The sequence below is a fragment of the Littorina saxatilis genome, linkage group LG8 (assembly GCF_037325665.1).
Source record: "Littorina saxatilis isolate snail1 linkage group LG8, US_GU_Lsax_2.0, whole genome shotgun sequence".
Lineage (NCBI taxonomy): Eukaryota > Metazoa > Mollusca > Gastropoda > Littorinimorpha > Littorinidae > Littorina > Littorina saxatilis.
Window position 1 is genome coordinate 33,664,225 of NC_090252.1, and position 19,756 is coordinate 33,683,980.

Below are 19,756 nucleotides of genomic sequence, written 5' to 3' on the forward strand. Positions count from 1 at the left end.
GTGTGTGTGTGTGTGCTTGTGTGTGTGTGTGTGTGTGTGTGTGTGTGTGTGTGTGTGTGTGTGTGTGATGTATGTGTGTGTGTGTGTGTGTGCGTGCGTGTGTGTGTGTGCGTGTGTGTGTGTGTGTGTGTGTGCGTGCGTGCGTGTGTGTGTATGTGTGTGCGTGCGTGTGTGTGTTTGTGCGTGTGTGTTTGTGTGTGTGTGTGCGTGTGTGTGTGCGTGCGTGTGTGTGTGTGTGTGTGTGTGTGTGTGTGTGTGTGTGTGTGTGTGTGTGTGTATGCGTGTGTGTTTCCTGGCTTTGTCAGGGCGCAAAGCACAGTATGGTCACCCGTGGTCATTTTTCAACGAAAATATGGATCACCTAGCTGACTTGTTTTGTATCATGTGTGACAGGGAGACTACTGCGTCACCCTTCACAGCAGGCTCTGCAGAGTTGCCTGTCAGCCTTGACGGGACGTTTCTCGTACGGAAATCTCCGGTTAGACAGCTGTCAAATGTAGAGAACGGATTGTGATGGGCTCTAGCTGTTGCTGTCTCCTTGTATGCTCTGGGGAACCTTTGCGTACCCATAACAGTATTTGTAGGGCTAAGAAATTGGCTCTAAAATCTCAAACCTGTTTGACAGGCCGTTGCCTCCACTGTGCTTCGGGCGCTCCTTTACACATGCGCGCGTGTTTTTCTCTCTTTCTCTCTCACAAAATCGGCTCAAAAAGTATGCTTTCCTTCCTCGTGTGTGTGTGTGTGTGTGTGTGTGTGTGTGTGTGTGTGTGTGTGTGTGTGTGTGTGTGTGTGTGTTATGTGTGTGTTTGCGTGTGTGTGTGTGTGTGTGTGTGTGTGTGTGTGTGTGATGTATAGGAAGCCCATATAAAATCCTTTTTACAGGACAACTTTTGCAGAAAACTAAAGCAACACAGAACTGCAACACTCATTTGCAACGCCAAACTCTAACTGAGCTATTTTAAACTCTCGTCTAATTTGTTTGTGCGCGTTGCCGTCTGGGTGGAACCGAGGCTCTTTCGGGCGTGGAAGAAGTAATGTATCACGATTTACCTTAGTGTCAAACGAATTTTCTGCAATGCATTTTGGGTGGCGTTCAGTTTTGATTTGAGGTGACTCGGCCGGCGAGAGGAAAATGTCCAGGCCCCAAAGGTTTATACTGTAAACGTATCCACAACTTTTGCTTTGAAACCGAGTGTGTAGTTTGCTCTCAATCAGGGATTAAGGAGAAAAGCATCCATGCTTGGAATAGTACGAAAACGTGTTCGTGTTTGAAGTGAAATTCCTTCTTAAACATAGTGGCTCTCTTCTCTGAGGTAGGGACATGGATGGTAATTTTAAGCTTGGCTGTCAAATAGATTCATAGCATAATGTAATGGTTCATATTTGTCCACATAAAGAGCATTTAGAATGTGCCTGTCACTTTTGCTTCCCATGTTGTGTTTGTTATCTTACTTTTAGCAAAAGTTCATGCTGATGTTGGTGTTGTACGTATCTGTCGATCTTATAAGGCTACCGTCGCTTTTAACTTGTGGATTCTCGTCATATCTTGTGACGATTTAAGATTGAAAAACAAAACAAGACTGGTACTTTTACGGAATGTTTAAATATCAAAACATTCACTAGAACCTCGATCCATGGATCTATGAAGTGAATGAACAAGAAGCACAACCTACAAATACAAATTGTGCAAAGGTAAACACTTACTTTAGGTCGTCATATTCGCTTCTTCTTAAACGGCAATAGAAATATCGCGTCAAACAATTCTTTATCAAGTTTCAATTGTTGCACAAACAATGCACCAATGACAAACCAATGACAACTCGAGAGATGCACATAGTACATATTTAGATATATGTCGTATTCAAAACAAGCTCAGAAAGTTAAACAGAATACAGAAAAGCACGCTTTCCAGCTTACCACAATATGCTATTGTGCTATACTGGCTTTTCAATTCCACTTCGTGTTGCACGGGAAAAGTGAGTGATTTCCTTGCCGCGGGGATTGATGAAGGTGATATGTCTTAGTGAAAAAATGCAGTACGTTTAGTTTCATCCTATGAGTTCGACAGATTGACTAAATGTTGTAATATCGCCTTACACGACTTGTTTTTACATTTAGTCAAGTTTTGACTAAATGTTTTAACATAGAGGGGGGAATCGAGACGAGGGTCGTGGTGTATGTGTGTGAGTGTGTGTGTCTGTGTGTGTGTGTGTGTGTGTGTGTGTGTGTGTGTGTGTGTGTGTGTGTGTGTGTGTGTGTGTGTGTGTAGAGCGATTCAGACTAAACTACTGGACCGATCTTTATGAAATTTGACACGAGAGTTCCTGGGTATTATATCCCCAAACATTTTTTCGATAAATACCTTTGATGACGTCATATCCGGCTTTTTGTAAAAGTTGAGGCGGCACTGTCACACCCTCATTTTTCAATTAAATTGATTGAAATTTTGGCAAAGCAATCTTCGACGAAGGCCGGGGTTTGGTATTGCATTTCAGCTTGGTGGCTTAAAAACTAATGAGTGAGTTTGGTCATTAAAAATCGGAAACTTGTAATTAAAATTATTTTTTATTAAACGATCCAAAAACAATTTCATCTTATTCTTCGTCATTTTCTGATTCCAAAAACATATACATATGTTATATTTGGATTAAAAACAATCTCTGAAATTTAAAAATATAAAAATTATGATCAAAATTAAATTTCCGAAATCGATTTAAAAACAATTTCATCTTATTCCTTGTCGGTTCCTGATTCCAATAGATATAATATGTTTGGATTAAAAACACGCTCAGAAAGTTAAAACGAAGAGAGGTACAGAAAAGCGTGCTATCCTTCTCAGCGCAATTACTACCCCGCTCTTCTTGTCAATTTCACTGCCTTTGCCACGAGCGGTGGACTGACGATGCTACGAGTATACGGTTTTGCTGAAAAATTGCAGTGCGTTCAGTTTCATTCTGTGAGTTCGACAGATTGACTAAATGTTGTATTTTCGCCTTACGCGACTTGTTTGGTTTAGGCCCTCCGAGTAAGCGGTAACGCAATAAACACATGAAAGACAAAAACACTTCCAATTGATTGATTTCTTTGCATATGAATATTTATACATGTGGGTGTCTTTAGATTTGTTCGCTTTAATTTTTGTCTTGTTCTTTTGAGTGAAAGATAAATGAGAGAGAGGCAGAGAGAGAGAGAGAGAGAGAGAGAGAGAGAGAGAGAGAGAGAGACAGACAGACAGACAGACAGACAGACAGACAGACAGAGAAAAACAGACAGACAGACAGACACACAGACACACACATACACAGACACACAGAGACACACACAGACACACATACAGACAGACAAACACAGAGGTTTGTGATATGAATATGATCGTTCCTTTAGTCATCAGTTCAGGTCTAATTCTGTTACAAACTCACCGACAACATTGTGGTTGTTGGCATTGCGTTGCTAAAATTATATTTGTCCACAGAATAAAAGGAGCGTTACTGCTTTTTTCACGGAATTTTTCTTTGAAAAGTCGTCAATCTTTATACGACTGCCAAGTTTCCCAACATTGTGACATTGAAATCGATCTATGGCCTCTTCGTTTGCCTTTTACTACATGTTAACAAATGATCTTGTTATTGCTCTCTTTTCATCAAAGTGTGAAATGCACATGTGGTTACACGCACCGTGGGTTACTTTGTTCGTGTCTGTAAACAAATATGCCCAACCCTGAAACTGTAGCACACTTTACTCCTACCAGTTCAACTATATCGATCGTTCACAAGTATTTTTTAATATGAATAGCTGTCAACAAAGAATATGTTATATTCCCTGAACATTCCCTGTATTTTTTCCATAACTGTTACAGGAGATACGTATATTCCCTGAACTTTGGATTCATGTTTGGACATGTATTCCCTGGTTGTTCCTTTTTACATTTAGTAAAGTTTTGACTAAATGTGTTAACATAGACGGGGAATCGAGACGAGGGTCGTACGTGTATGTGTGTGTGTGTGTGTGTGTGTGTGTGTGTGTGTGTGTGTGTGTGTGTGTGTGTGTGTGTGTGTGTGTGTGTGAAGAGCGATTCAGAGGAAAGTACTGGACCGATCTTCATGAAATTTCACATGAGAGTTTTGGGTATGATATCCCCGGACTTTGTTTTCATTTTTTTTTTTATAAATATCTTTGATGACGTCATATCTGGCTTTTTGTGAAAGTTGAGGCCGCACTGTCACGCCTTCATTTTTCAATTATATTGATTGAAATTTTGATCAAGCAATCTTCGACACAGTCCGGACTATGGGAATGATTTTCAGCTCAGCAGCGTAAACATTAAATAATTAGTTTGCTCATTAAATTAAAATCACTAACAGATTCAAAACTGATTGCATAGCATTCCCCACTTTCTCCTGATTTCAAAATCATATACATATGTCATGTTTATTATAAAAATGTGCTCAGAATTACAGGAAATAGGTTTAAGTAAGTACCGCGTTCGCGCGCTCCACGGAAACGAGCGTGACCCGTCTGGGTGTTTTGGTGTGGTTAGTTTGCCAGCTGCTGTTGGAAAGCGTAGAACTGATCTTTGCGTACGGACATCATTCTTGCATTCCATGCACACAAAAACCCTCACCGAACCCGGGATTTGAACCCAGGCTGATAGTGACGAACTGATTTTAAACCAGGCGCTACAGACTGAGATTTGTCCCCGCCAAGAGAGTGAGAGAGAACTCGAACTCGAAAACTCTATTACGGAAGGATAATAGCATTAGGTCCACATGGTCCTTTCTTACAACTAGTCCCTTCTACAATACACACATGAAACGACGACAAAGAATGAAGGATAAAACGTACACACACACACACACACACACGCACACACACACACACACACACACACACACACACACACACACACACACACACACACACACACTCACACACACACTTGAATAAAAACAACAACAAATAAAACGTCTTAAAAATAGCGGTCTAAAGCTTATTAAGAGGACACTCAACAACAAAACAACAAAACAACGAAATCCTAAAGGCCAATGATGAGACAAACCATCAAAGTCATAAAATATGACAGAGACAGAGAGTGTGTGTGTAGAGAGAGAGAGAGAGAGAGAGAGAGAGAGAGAGAGAGAGAGAGAGAGAGAGAGACAGACAGAGAGAGAGATGGATGGAGGGATGGATGGAGGGATGGATGGATGGATGGTTTAATTGCATAACCAGTGGTTTGGTTTTTACAATATGAAACAAGTCGCGTAAGGCGAAATTACTACATTTAGTCAAGCTGTCGAACTGTGGGGATATTATACTCAGGAACTCTCATGTAAAGTTTCATGAAGATCGGTCCGGTAGTTTTCTCTGAATTGCTGTACACACACACACACACACACACACACACACACACACACACACACACACACACACACACACACACACACACACACACACATGCATACATACATACATACATACATACATACATACATACATACATACATACATACATACATACATACATACATACATGTACATACATACACCACGACCCTCATCTCGATTCCCCCCCATAGGTTTGTTTGAGAATACTGCAAGTGCCTAACAGGGGATCCCATGTCTGTCAAAGCCTTCGTGTGGTAGCCACAAAAACAATGTTCCGAAAATTACACGTGACACTTACAAGAATGGTATGCGTTATACTAGTGTTGTTTAATGTGGTACACACATAATGTGGCCTTCAACAATTTGTACCATGTAATTGCACCAGTAACTTTCAAAATGCAGATATGGTTAAGTTGTGACTGCGACGAACCTAAGTACGTGGCCGAGAATCTTCAGACTTTAATAGGTGATCATATTTATAAACACGCAGACCACCATATAAACTGAGTCAGGAAACAAAACTTGATTGGATACAATAAAAAACTAAAAAAGTTGCAATAACACGAAAAAGCTACAAGAAACGTTAACCATTCAAATCTCTCAACAATCGAAAAGCACATATAATTAATTAACCCATGTCAGAAGAACGTGCATACCTTTTATTTTTTAATCAGGGTCTTCTAGTCGCCTGACATAGTATGAGTCAACGATTTTGTTTGTGTTGGCATATAAAGAGGACTGGTGGAAGGGGGTGAGGGGGGGGGGGCTGTTGCTCGACGTGATTGCGTTAACCGTGAATATAGAAAGCAAAGCGAATATGCGTAGCTCGATCTGAAACATGACGGGGATCAAACATTCTTGTTTGGCTCTGGTCACCAATAAGGGAAAGTAAGGTTAACTTAATTCATGTTTTTGACACAGTTGGTTCACTGAGGTTTGGGATTTAGTAGCTCGGACTGGCAACCTTATTATGCCATTCATCGACGACATTACGGTCATGGCAAGACAGTGATACCACACACACACACACACACACACACACACACACACGTGTACGCGCGCGCACGCACGCATGCACGTTCGTCCGCACGCACGCACATACAAACACACACACATGCACACACACACACACATACGCATACACGTACGCAAACACACGCATGCATGCACCTACGCATGCACGCATGCACACACAACACAACCAAGAATGGCTGCATAGTTTGGCTATGTGTTTCTAATACCTAAAACCAGAGTTTGAACGTTCAGTTAATCAGTATTTTAGTCTAAAATCTAAGCAGCCATTTAAGGAAGTTTTGTTTCGAATAGAACCTTAAAAACTTCAAGGGACATTTACTGTGCTGTAATTTAGATATACCCCCATTATGATTTGCTTGGAAATGCTTGGTAACTATAGATGCTGAAAACGTCAATGAATATGAAAATTGCCGAGCTTTTCTCTTCTTCCACTCTCGTGTGTCAAGAGTCCCTACTTCCGTTTGTCATCATAAACTTAGCAAAAACAGTATTGCGACAAATTTCGCACCCAAATCAAAGAATTAATTCCCGTGTCATTTCATTCACATTTCCATTGCTAGTTACGGCCGTTCTGGCCTATCTGACTATCTGGATCACCTTTTGGATAAAAGATTTATTTTACAGGGATCACGTGACCACCGCTAAAATAAGGGTACCCTTAAAAATCGACCGTACAAAAATGCAAGGCACGAATTAAAAATCGACGAAAAATCACAACAGGCAAAACTGTGCAACTTTTACATACGAGAAAAAAGTCAAATAAAACATCTACCCAGAACATGTTGTTTTGTTTAACTAGCTTGCATATTTCGTGTGCTAGGCTATTCCTACTGTTGCAGGTGTTGATCGCATGAGTTTGTGCGTCAATTTTGAGGGGTATCATGACAAAATGCGCTGTACATCAGCAATGACTTGGTGGATTGCTTTGAAACTTTCAAAATATTGTCCAACATACTAGACGTACTTCTTGTGAAAGTATGGATTGTTCCAGGTATTTGTTCAGATGTTGTGCAATGTTTCGGAAAACAGTTTTTAACCCCGTCAATTGACTATTCACTCGTGTCCATGTTTGTTTTATTTAGTCCTAATAGGAAGTCATTACTGTAATCTAGCAAACGCAAACAAGTTACGTGCTGGACGGTAAATATTCGCACTGTGTATATCTAGCTTACATAGGAAAAAACCCACTGTCCATAGAAGTATTTACACGGTCTCGAAAGACTACCCAACACGTCATTTATACTTAATAAAAATAGAACGCCCAAACAGTAATTCTAAAGCAATTCCTCTGCATGTTGTCCGGCATCTATTCAACGCCAAACCGAACTCTATAGCTCCGTTTTGGCGATTTCAAGCAACAGCGTGAAAACATACGAAGCGAACAGTGGAACGGACATCAAAACAGAAACTAAGACGAAAGAAATGAGGTAATTTCAATCATGAAACACTATCTAAAATGTATCCGTTTGACATTTAAATAAAAGAGTGCTTAAACGCATATCATAAGGTAATCCTGGTGTGTGGTGTCATAATTACAACCTTCAGCCCGGACTGGATAGTTTTTAGTGCAATAAGAAACATGCTATGGGTGTCTGTGTTGTCTGTTTCACTGTGTAAACACTACGTCGTGTCAGTAAAAAGATATCTGTTTGCTGAATATGGTAGCGGAGCAGATGAATGGCCTTTCTAGTCATATATAGCTGCTGTTAAAATAGGCCCTCCAATCACAAAGATCTGCACACAAACGCATGTGTCTAGGTGTTTTTTTTCATGAGAGTATAGACAGTATAGATAGGAGTGTTCTCGGTATGTCAAAGCAATCTGTAAAGTTATGAAGCTGTCTCTGGCAGTGTTGACGCTGTTACCTGGCACTGGGCAAACTTCTTCCACTGTAGGTCCTCACGTGATGTCTTTGCAACCGTTTGATTGGGCAACAGGGACAGTTTTAGTGGGCTCAGCTAAGACGTCCTATCTCTTTAGTCAGACGTATGTACTTCCCCATTTCACTATTATTATTCTTACACTTGATCGTGTAAGTAGCAGACACGTTCTTGCTGTACAGAATTACGCAGCCAGCGGAGACATTTTCAAGAAATTCAAAGAAGGAACATTCTTGAACATCAAAAGTACCACGAGAAAGTGGCTGAATACTTGGGGACGGTCAGTGCTGGCAAATCTGAAAGATTGTTTGTTTTTAATTCCCTTTTAACGGAAAAGGCTATGCGGAATTCAATATTGAAGAACATAAATGTGTGTATTGTACCAACAGGGTCTATGTAGGGTAAAGGAGGGTAAATTGTACAGGAGGGTAAATTGAACAAGGCCAATATCTTAATAGTTTGTGAAACAATGTGTTACGTCACTGTATTTGTACGTTACTGGTGATGGGCAATGACGTTTACAAAAGAAAATATGGCACAACCACAAACAACGCGCGGCAGGCGAGCATTTTTAGAATATTGTGGCTGAATTTTTGATTTATTATTTCATTCATAGTATGAAGGAGGATAATTTGAACTCAAAGTGTAATTTGGACACCTTGTTTTATATAATCGACACTGTTCAATTATAACTCGAAAACTATATGCGTGTGTGTTTTTTTGTTTATGAATTGCGACCTTCTTTATTGAAAACCTGAACATGTTGCTCTTTTAATGCATGAAATATGCATAAAACAACACTCCATTACCCCCTCGTTACTGTACAATATAAACGTAAAACAGCTGTTAGCGAATCCAGGTTAGTTTTGATGTTCGAAAATTGCTTTGGTCTTTCAGACATGGAAAATGGTCTGAAGAAGACATGACGAAAGCTGTGGCAGCAAATACCACAACTAATCACATTGACGACCAAAACAGTTCTTTTGTCCATCTTTTAATAGAACTTAATATTATAATTATCTTCTCGAGACTGAAATTTAAAAAATAAAACACAATTTTCAGATATAAATATTTATTCTAACTGTCCCTGTCTGGGGATATCATACCCAGGAATTCTCATGTTAAGTTCCATGAAGATCATTCCAGTAGTTTTCTAGGAATCGCTCCACACACACGCGCACGCATACACCACCACCCTCGTCTCGATTCCCGGTCTGTGTTCAATCATTTAGTCAAAACTTGATTAAATGTAAACATGGGTCAAAACAATCACTTTGTACACACTGCAGAGAGCTGCAAAACAAGTCATTCTAACAGAAGAAACTTGTTTTCTTGAGCGCTATGTAAAAGTTGCGTCGAAGTTTTATTAAAGAATAAAACACTTCCTTCGCCTGCCCCTCGGCCAGAATATAAATGGGGATATACATGAGAATGAAGGTACCTTTGACTGACACTTGCACAAATGGCAGGTGCGCTTGTATTTGTGCAATGTATCGAAAAGGTGTTCACAACCTAGCCCTCACACAAAAAACAGGACACATTAAAACAGTCTATTTTGGAACCAATTTCCATTTGAAAAGATAATTTCCTGGTCAACAAGTTTGTTGGAATGTCTCCAAAACTCATGATTTACAGGTTTCCAATGAGAGTTGCGGTGTCAAACAGATGAATAGCTGCCATTGTCAGTGTTGAGTTGGCGCAATAATGTCATTTTGATATCGATTATGTTAATGTCCATGCTAATGCTGCACGTTAGACAGAGGCACAGCATTCACATTTGTTCCCGCACAGAAGTAGGAAGGAACGGAGGTATGTGTGTGTGTCTGTGTGTGTGTGTGTGTGTGTGTTTGTGCGGTCGTGTTTGTGTTTATGCGCGCGTGTGTCTGTTCGTCTAAGTCTGTGTGTCCGCGCGTGTGTTAGCCTCACTGCCTGTTTGTCGGTCTGTCATGCCTCTCGTTGTGAATGCGTGTATCTGCCCGTCTCTGTGTTGGTCGTTAGAAGGTGTTACGGTGTCAGTCTCCGCCTGTGCCATCTCTTCTTTTATCTGTAAACTACACATCTTCCAGAATGAGAAGTGTCGATTCATGTCAAAAGACACAAGCCCACTTTCCCATTTCAGTGTGCACAGCCTGCCAACGACGGTATATCACATGACGTTGTCAAAAATATTTACAATGTGCAGTTAGTAACACAGCGATGATAAAATTAAAATAATAAAAAGTTAACGACAAAAAGAGGTGGGAAAAAATAAACATGTGATGATAATGATGACGATGGTGAGAGAGAGAGAGAGAGAGAGAGAGAGAGAGAGAGAGAGAGAGAGAGAGAGAGAGAGAGGGGGAGAGAGAGAGAGAGAGAGAGAGAGAGAAAAAGAGAGAGAGAGATATTTTCTGAATCAGAATTTGATGAAGAATATGAGGCAATCAATTTTGAATCTCTTTGCAAAAATTTGATTTTAATGACAACTTTAATGAGCAAACTCATTAACTAATTTTTAAGTCTCCAAGCTGAAATGCAATACCAAAGTCCGGGCTTCGTCGAAGATTACTTGACCAAATTTTCAACCAATTTGGTTGAAACATTAGGGCGTGACAGTGCCGCCTCAATTTCCAGTAAATGCCAGATATGACGTCATCGAAGACATTTATCTGAGGAAAAAAACCTGATCTGGGGATAACATACCCAGGAACTCTCATGTGAAGTTTCATGATGATCTGTCCAGTGGTTTTCTCGGAACCGATCTGTATACACACACACACACACATGCACACACACACACACACACTACGACCCTCGTCTCGATTCCCCCCTCGATGTTAAAACATTTAGTCATAACTTGACTAAATGTAAAAAAAAAAGAGAAAACAAGTCGCGTAAGGCGAAAATACAACATTTAGTCAAGTAGCTGTCGAACTCACAGAATGAAACTGAACGCAATGCAACGCAGCAAGACCGTATACTCGTAGCATCGTCAGTCCACCGCTCATGACAAAGGCAGTGAAATTGACAAGAAGAGCGGGGTAGTAGTTGCGCTGAGAAGGATAGCACGCTTTTCTGTACCTCTCTTCGTTTTAACTTTCTGAGCGTGTTTTCAATCCAAACATATCATATCTATATGTTTTTGGAATCAGGAACCGACAAGGAATAAGATGAAAGTGTTTTTAAATTGATTTCGAAAATTTAATTTTGATCATAATGTTTATATTTTTAATTTTCAGAGCTTGTTTTTAATCCAAATATAACATATTTATATGTTTTTGGAATCAGAAAATCATGGAGAATAAGATGAACGTAAATTTGGATCGTTTTATAAAACAAAAATTTTATTTTACAATTTTCAGATTTTTAATGACCAAAGTCATTAATTAATTTTTAAGCCACCAAGCTGAAATGCAATACCGAAGTCCGGGCTTCGTCGGAAATTACTTGACCAAAATTTCAACCAATTTGGTTGAAAAATGAGAGCGTGACAGTGCCACCTCAACTTTCACGAAAAGCCGGATATGACGTCATCAAAGACATTTATCAAAAAAATGAAAAAAACGTCTGAGGATATCATACCCAGGAACTCTCATGTCAAATTTCATAAAGATCGGTCCAGTAGTTTAGTCTGAATCGCTCTACACACACACACAGACAGACAGACAGACAGACAGACAGACAGACACACACACATACACCACGACCCTCGTCTCGATTCCCCCCTCTATGTTAAAACATTTAGTCAAAACTTGACTAAATGTAAAAAAGAGACAGACAGACTGAGACAGTGATGTGTGATTCCGTTTGTATGCGGACATTCTACATCTATGGAACTGAAAGATTTCGGCAGTTTAAGAAAAGGCGAAGACTACAAAATTTACAGAAAAAATGAACAGTTGTTAAATCACTGGAGAAAATAGTTTCGTAAAAAAAACCAATCAAACACTTAGCGGTATACTCAATACAACACGCGCTTACAGCACACATCGTACAAGCTTATTTTTACTCCTGATATTATCCTGTTAACATGGAAATTGACAGACATCTGATTTCTATCAGGTGTGACCGGACAACGATCAAAGCCACGACCTATACATACCACTATCAAGAACTGAACACCGTCACCTCAAGAAGGCGAAGGAAGTGTCTACAGAAACAAAATGGCTGCTTTTACATACAGGACTTGCACTTTTGTGGGTGTTGTGTTGGTATTCTTGACAATGTGTGTGCCAGGTAAGTTGTTCTTGCATTATTAATATTGTTGCAATGCTTACAGATGTAAAGTCTATTCTGTTTTAATACACTTGCAATGGTTGAACTCCCAAGTTGATCGAGTTTTGTTCTGCCATCAGGACTAAGCTGAGACGAACAAATCATGTTTGACGTTGACGTTATGTTTTTCTGTAGCAATAATTTGCTTTGAAGGAAAATCTGGATGTTATTCTGAAATAGAATTTATTGAACAACTGCAAACCAGCCACCCTTTAGTTTTTACTTTTTGTATTTATAATTCCTTTGGAAAGAAATGTCGATGAGGATCCCATGAAATTCAGGTAAAGAAAAAACGGTCATTCTTCACAGTTATGTCTTATGTTAAAGTTTTGGTAGAAAGTTTACTTTGCTTGATTTCTTTATAAGAGCTGTACAAACTAAATAGAAACAAAAGCTAAAGTCTTGGTTTTTCTCCTCCAAGAAGCTAATATATGTTTTATTAATGATTTTCCTTTTGATTTTAATTTTCAGAATGCAGCTCTCAGGGTAAGTCAAATGAGTGATGGTCACGACTTTATACTTTTCTCGAGCGTGGACCTTTTTTAATCGTGTTAGGGTATGATGTGTGAGTTGGGTTTTGCTAGTGTTAATGAGGCTGACACTTTAATTTAAAGCTGTATTATTTGTGATACCGTGTTATTTATTGACTTCGTTATGTATACTTATCTCACTAGTTGAGTAGTCAGAATTTATTTTCAAGCTCTTTAACACTTTCATAAAAATGTCTTTTTCTTTGACATACATGCTAACGCGTTTCAAATCGTTATTAAAAGAAAACTTTAATGAAAAACGGAAATAAACTAGGCTAAGGGAGAATGACACACGTCGCGTAAGGCGAAATTACAATCTGTAGAACTCACAAAATGAAACTGACCGTACTGCATTTTATTTTATTTTTGGATTGTTCTCGTTTGTTGTGTAAACGAGTGCTTGCGGGTAAAAGATTTGAATTTTGTTTTTTATAGCTGGCCATAATGCATTCTCTTTCAGGCTTTTTTTTCAAAAGATTTTTGTTGCCTTTAAAGCGCCAACATAGAACGAGCAGCTTGTCTTGATACATTATTATTGTTGCCATGTGACATAGATAGGTTTTGGCACTCGTTTCTGCTAGTTGTAGAAATATCTGGTAGCAAATTCATCTTTCTTCTATCGTAGTTAGCAAGTCATTGAAGGTCTGACAACTCGGTCTTTGTTGATTGATATTTTAGAAATGTTCTGGTGTTGGTAGCAGCTAGCTGAATGCGGTGATTTGTCATCAAAAACTGATTGTCATTTTGCATTCAGCAACCGTGATTGAGATTGAGATTTTGGAATGAATGTCGGCTATAGGATTCGTGACTGCTTTAGTGATATTGGTGACACTGATCCTCTATCCTTAACTTCAGTGACAGGATCTTTGTTGTATAAGTACAACACACAATTAAATTATCATTGAGTTCTTTGGGTACTGTTTATGTTTCAATTAAAATATGGCTGCACTCTTAAATGTTTTGTCATCTCGTTTTCCAGGCTGGATGAAACCAATGCCTTTTGTAGAAGTAAGCACAGTTCTGAAACAAAATGAATACAAATCAAGGCTATAACTTTTCTTACATCCAAAATTCAGATTTGGAGAATTTTCAAAAGATAAGAAAAGAAATAAGTGAGAATGTTGAGTACTGGAGCAAACGGCAGAAAATTGAAAACTATAGTGTAAAAAAAAAAACCACCACTGTACTCTTTGATAGCTGCTATGGTGTAATACAAACAATAAACATGTGTGCAGCATGCCAAGTTGAACTACGTTTTGAACAGCTGAATGCAGTATTATATATATTTATTTATTTGTTTACCTCTACAGCAGAAAATGTTTTCCTTGTTTCAAGTCACGAAGATGGTATTCCATTATTTGTCACCATCCGCGCCATCTCTGAAAACAGCTTGTGTCATAATGTAAAGATGGTAGTACAAGAATTTTGCTAAGATGTATTTTCTTTGGCAAATTTTCTGAAATGGCCAGTAAGACAAAGGTCAGGTTTCAACTTTCCCCCACGATAAAATAAAGTCGGGCCGAAATTATGCGCTTCAGCCTTTTTTTTCTGACTGCCAGTGTCAAAGGACACCCTTATAGCATTATTCATATTTTCATTTATTTTCGCAAACCAGATTACTAAAAACAGCCTATCCCTTCTGTCCTTGTACAGCCCAGCCTCAAATTACAGCGAACGGGTTGTTCATCGCTGGCCAAGAGAAGTCGCTGGTCTGCTACATCACCACTGCAGAAACGGTCAACAATTTCCCTCTCACCTGGTCACGTGATGGCTCGAATCTAACTGCCTCGGAGGAAAGGACGGTCATCGTTACAGGGAGCGTGAAGAATTACAACAGTTTTTACAAGTTAACTGTTCAGCCAAGTGACAACGGGGAAACTTTTACCTGCACGGCCAACTTACCCTCTGGAACAACCACGGCTTCTTGGACTGCCTATGTTTACAGTAAGTAAAGGACACCAAATATGTTGTTTCCGATGATACGGCCAAAAACAAAACTAAATAAAATCGGTAAGCTTGTTTTCTTGCAAATAAGTTTCATTTTGTGCTTGGTAGTTGTTCTCGTTGTAGTGGTGTGTGTGATGACTGTTAACTAGAGCTTACTAGTTTTGATTGACATTTAGCAAACATTAAACACAGACACATTTACAACAGGTACATATGATGAGCCTGGGCGCCTTTTATAAACCAGTAAAGAGGCAATCACGAATGATTGTACAAAGCCAATTATACTTCAAAATAACACGATACAACTCAGTGCGAGTGACAGACTAATTTATATTTGCATCAGATTTATCTGTTTCGGTTCGACGAAAACATCATTTGAAACACAACAAGAAATTAATCAAATGTATAAAAGAAAAAACAACAACAGAGACACAAATAGATACAATTACCAATTTTCAAACAAAGATGAATGTTCGATATATATTTTTCTTCTCTTTGTTGAGGGTGGTTCGTATTAGTGGATACACACATACTTTGAGATTTTGCTATCATTATTTTTTGCGCTAGAATGACGGGACCAACACTGCTGAAATGTAACAATTACAGTCTTAGTATCTGTAATATGTTACACATAGCAGGGATGGCCAAATCGTCCGCCCGGTCACCAGGGGCGAGTGAAACATCCGCCGGACTAGTAGAAACCGTCTTGCAGCTCGCCCGGCTGGCCAGTGAAAATTCTGGTCAAGTGCACAACTTGTGGTTGCACTATCGGCGTTCAAAGTCATATCAACACTGCAGACGAGCAACTTGCATGAACAACATTAATTTGCAAAATAGCGAGACAAGGCCTGGGAAAGCCTATTCATCGCTGACCACATTTTGGTTGTCTGTCATATCACTGCTATTCTAATTCTGCACAGAAATCTGACAGTCATAATTGTTGTGTTTAGTATATATACCGGGCTAGTGAAATTACTGGCGGGCTAGTGACTTTCATGAAGTTACTCGCCCGGCTGGCAAGTTAACTTTTGTGTTTAGATTTGGTCATCTCTGCATAGCAAATTGTGTCTATGGAAAGAAGCTAGCCCGTTTTAAGCATCAAATGTATATTGAACGCTGCCAGAAGCATATATAAATCAAAAAGCACAACGATTTTGTGGATTGTGCAACCGCACCTGTTTTGACACAAGCAATTTATCCCGAGAGGGTAAATGTTGTGAATGAAAATGTTTTGAGTGCCCTAGCATTGTGCGTTTGTCAGATCGGGAGGTAGTCCATATTAGGGGCCCTTCCCCATAATCATTTTCCAAGTTACAGATTTTGTTCCTGATCGAGTTACTGGTCATAATGATTATTTTGGCGAATATGTATCATTGCTTTTCATAAGGTATCCCCCCAAAATATACCAACATGTAGAATTATCTGACAATCCAAATCTCTGTACTAAAAAATATCTAAATGGCAAAATGTGTTCACTGTATTTCAGAGGGTCCAGATGATCCGGTGGTAACTGGTCCGAGCACCGTTGTCAGCGACGTTCCCAGCACGTGGACTTGTGTTGTAGACGGATCTTCTGGTACAGCTTCCAACGTCTACTGGCAGTTTGGAAACGGAAGCAGAATTGATTCTGGAACCTTCAACAATGTTGGGGAAGACTATAGGGACACCAACAATCTGCAAATGTGAGAACCTGGATGGATCGATGGATGGATGGTTGATATGGATGGATGGATGAGTGAGTGGGTTACTTGGATGGTTTGTTGAGTGAGTGAGTGAGTGAGTGAGTGATTAACAGATTGATGGATGGATGGGTGGGTGGGTTAATTTGGTGGTTGATTAACAGGTTGATTGGTTGTTTGATTGATTGATTAATTGATTGATTCTATCATTAAAGGGTGGAGTGATGCATTTGATTTTGATTAACAAGATGTGCATGTGCTCAGCACACGGATTTCATTGCTTGACAAAACGAAACATCAGCAGTTTTGTCTATAATTCAACCTAATTCCATTAACTTACATTTCTTGGTTTTCCTTTATTCTAGATTGCAGAAGGTTAGCGGTCTCTCTGTTGCGGAATTTTGTATGTGGTTTTATGTCATGTGTAAAGAAAACTCACCAACAATGGTAAAGATACTGGAACGTTTTGATATTTAATCAAACAATATATTCACTTAAAGATTAAAACCTTCAAGTTACTTGGTTATATTACTTGTAGTTTGGTTCTTGATTTGGAAGCGTTAGCCGTCCATCTGGGGTTTACATTTTTTTTATTACACATGGTTGTATTTCATGTGTGTTTATTTCTTGTGGTTAAATTTCATGTGGTTTTATTTCAGTCACAAAACAACAAGCACTTTGTCACTGACCCTAACCACCGGGGCGCCCAACTTTGGATTGGCCTGCTATGCTGTTCACTTTAATACAAACATACAGAAAGTGACCAGACGTTCTATCACCGTTACCTGTAAGTTTCAATAGACGTTTTGTGGAAATAACTCTGTCAGGCTTAATAAGCGGTGTGACCGAGTAACATCCCCTGTTATTGGTCAACGCTTTTTAACTAACAACTAGCTTGCTACTGGTTGGCTCGCGACTATCCAATAAGTCTGATAATTATTCATATGTATGTAATGCATTGTGGGCTCAATGTGATAATCTTCTCTGACACAAATTGCTGTCGATTGCTTGCCGATCATTGACAGTAAAATAATGTTAAGCACGTGTGTTGTCCTAAACTCTATAGCCTAGCTCAAAACTCCACATGGCCTCGGTAAAAATACGTTGTCCGCGATCACTGCAGGCTGGCCATCATTGCAACAACGAATCTTGAACTTTAATTAGTATATTTTCAGAAGAACAGGGTACGCTGGAACACAACAAGCGTATATTATTTGATCGTCACGATGACAGGTTAAAGCCGGTCAGTAGCGAGCTGCTAGTTTCACGATAATGAAAAATAGAGCATGGAATTATTTTGTGGTTTGCATTTTAAAGCTTCAATATCATAATTATCATTATTATTATTATTAATATTGTTATTATTGGTAGTAGTAGTAGTATCATAATTTAAGTTATTGAGACAACACAATGCGCTAAGAGATTTATAGAGCAAATCGAGAAGATTAATTATTGAACGAAGCGCAAAGCGCTGAGTTCAATAATCATTTTCAAGATTTGCTCTATAAATCTCTTAGCGCACTGTGATTGTTTCAATAATGATATTGTCAGTAACGACAATAGATTAGAACGTTTGAAAAGGCACATTTTTCTGCCAGCGTTTGGATAAATTGTGGACAGGTCGAGTTAGATCTACTTTTGTGTGTGTGTCGGCTTTGCACATTTCGGGGGTATTGACGGTTTCATCGCCGATCATGCATTTTACGATATGATTACCCTCTGTACCGTTTTATGGAGTATCAACTAACAGTATGAGTAACAGTTGTGCGAAATGTACCCGTTAGCATACAGTTTCACCTATGTATTAATTATTGGTATTCAAAACAACATGTACCGAAATGGTCTATGCTCCAACAAAAATGAACGACCCCCAAGCAACTGAGTGGCGTCCCCTGATGTCAAACGACTCAAAGTAACACGTTCGTTCCCTCATTCGCAAAAAATAAAGTTGGCATGTTATTTCTTGCAATGTCGCTGCATTCATCTGGGAGGTTGGTGCTATGATTACATGGTAAAAATGTTTTGAAGCCTTCGCGTATTCTGTTTACATCGTAGTTGTCTTGAAATATGCGAAAACCGTTCATTTCAGTCCTGAACTGATGATGTTGTCTGCTACATAAACGAGTAGGACAGTCTATTGAATCAGTCGACTTCCAAATGCTGCTTTTTCCAGCTCGAAATCTGTCAGAAAAAATCCTTCGCCAGTCTTGTTTATTTCCCTTTGGTTCTGGTGACACTAGTCTTTTCATCAACCCTTCTTTTCTATTTGCTACTGTTTGCTTTCTCTGTTGTTTTCTTCTGCTGCGTGTACTCTTACCACCTACTCTCTCGTCTTGTTCTTGTACTTCATGTTGTTTTTATTCTTCTTTTTCTTCTCTTTCGTCTTCTTCGCCTTTACTCTTTGTCATCGACTTCCTTTTTAATTGCCCTCTCTTGTTTTCTTCTTCATTTTTCAATTTTCTCCTTCTGCTTCTCTTACTTTTCTTTTACTTATTCTTCTCTTCTTAATTTTGAAGCCACACATTTCAAACCTTTGCTCGCTTCTTTCTTTCTTTGCTATTTAATGGTTTTCTTCATTTTTAAGCCCATCTGTCAACCAAACACAACAGAACAATATATGTTCGGATATATAGGAGACAACACAGAATATGCTGATATCACCTTTGTGATTCAAATATCGATATTTAAGAAATCGAAAGAAATCGCCTAATTTTGAGTGAATATTTTATTCTATTTTTATCTCTTTTTTTTTTATTCCATTTTGTTTTGCAAAGACCAGTGGGGAGTTTGCTACGCTTATGAGCAATCATCTTTATTCTTTTGTTTTCAGATAGTTTGAGCTTATGCAGCTAAAGCATCTGAAAAATACTACATTTTCTCCACTTCTATCTAAAAAAACAAAATAACAATCTTATCTGATCATGAAAAGACTTCTTTATATGAAATTTGAATTGTTAATGCAAAAGAAAGCAAGCAATAGCTTTGTCGTAACTTTAGAAGAAAATAAATTCTGTTGGTCAGATATGAACGTTTCGAGTTGCTCCTACTA

At 38.9% G+C, this 19,756-nt stretch overlaps 1 protein-coding gene and 1 long non-coding RNA gene across 5 annotated transcripts in view; one reads left to right on the forward strand and one right to left on the reverse strand.

Annotated features, from left to right (window-relative positions):
- Positions 1-19,756, reverse strand: part of LOC138973373 (uncharacterized) — a 458,327-nt gene that overhangs the window by 67,697 nt on the left and 370,874 nt on the right. The window lies entirely within an intron of this gene.
- LOC138973367 (hemicentin-1-like) overlaps positions 1,109-19,756 on the forward strand; it is a 486,299-nt gene continuing 467,651 nt past the window's right edge. The window contains exons 1-6 of one of the 4 annotated variants that reach the window (XM_070346087.1): positions 1,109-1,313; positions 12,339-12,512; positions 13,023-13,037; positions 14,735-15,025; positions 16,515-16,710; positions 17,367-17,494. In XM_070346087.1, coding sequence (XP_070202188.1) covers positions 12,440-12,512; positions 13,023-13,037; positions 14,735-15,025; positions 16,515-16,710; positions 17,367-17,494 — 703 coding nt within the window. In that variant the 5' untranslated portion in view covers positions 1,109-1,313; positions 12,339-12,439. Of the gene's footprint in view, positions 1,314-8,354; positions 8,578-9,669; positions 10,107-12,338; positions 12,513-13,022; positions 13,038-14,734; positions 15,026-16,514; positions 16,711-17,366; positions 17,495-19,756 lie in introns of those variants that run through there. The other 3 variants (XM_070346085.1, XM_070346088.1, XM_070346086.1) reach the window with 3 other exon arrangements.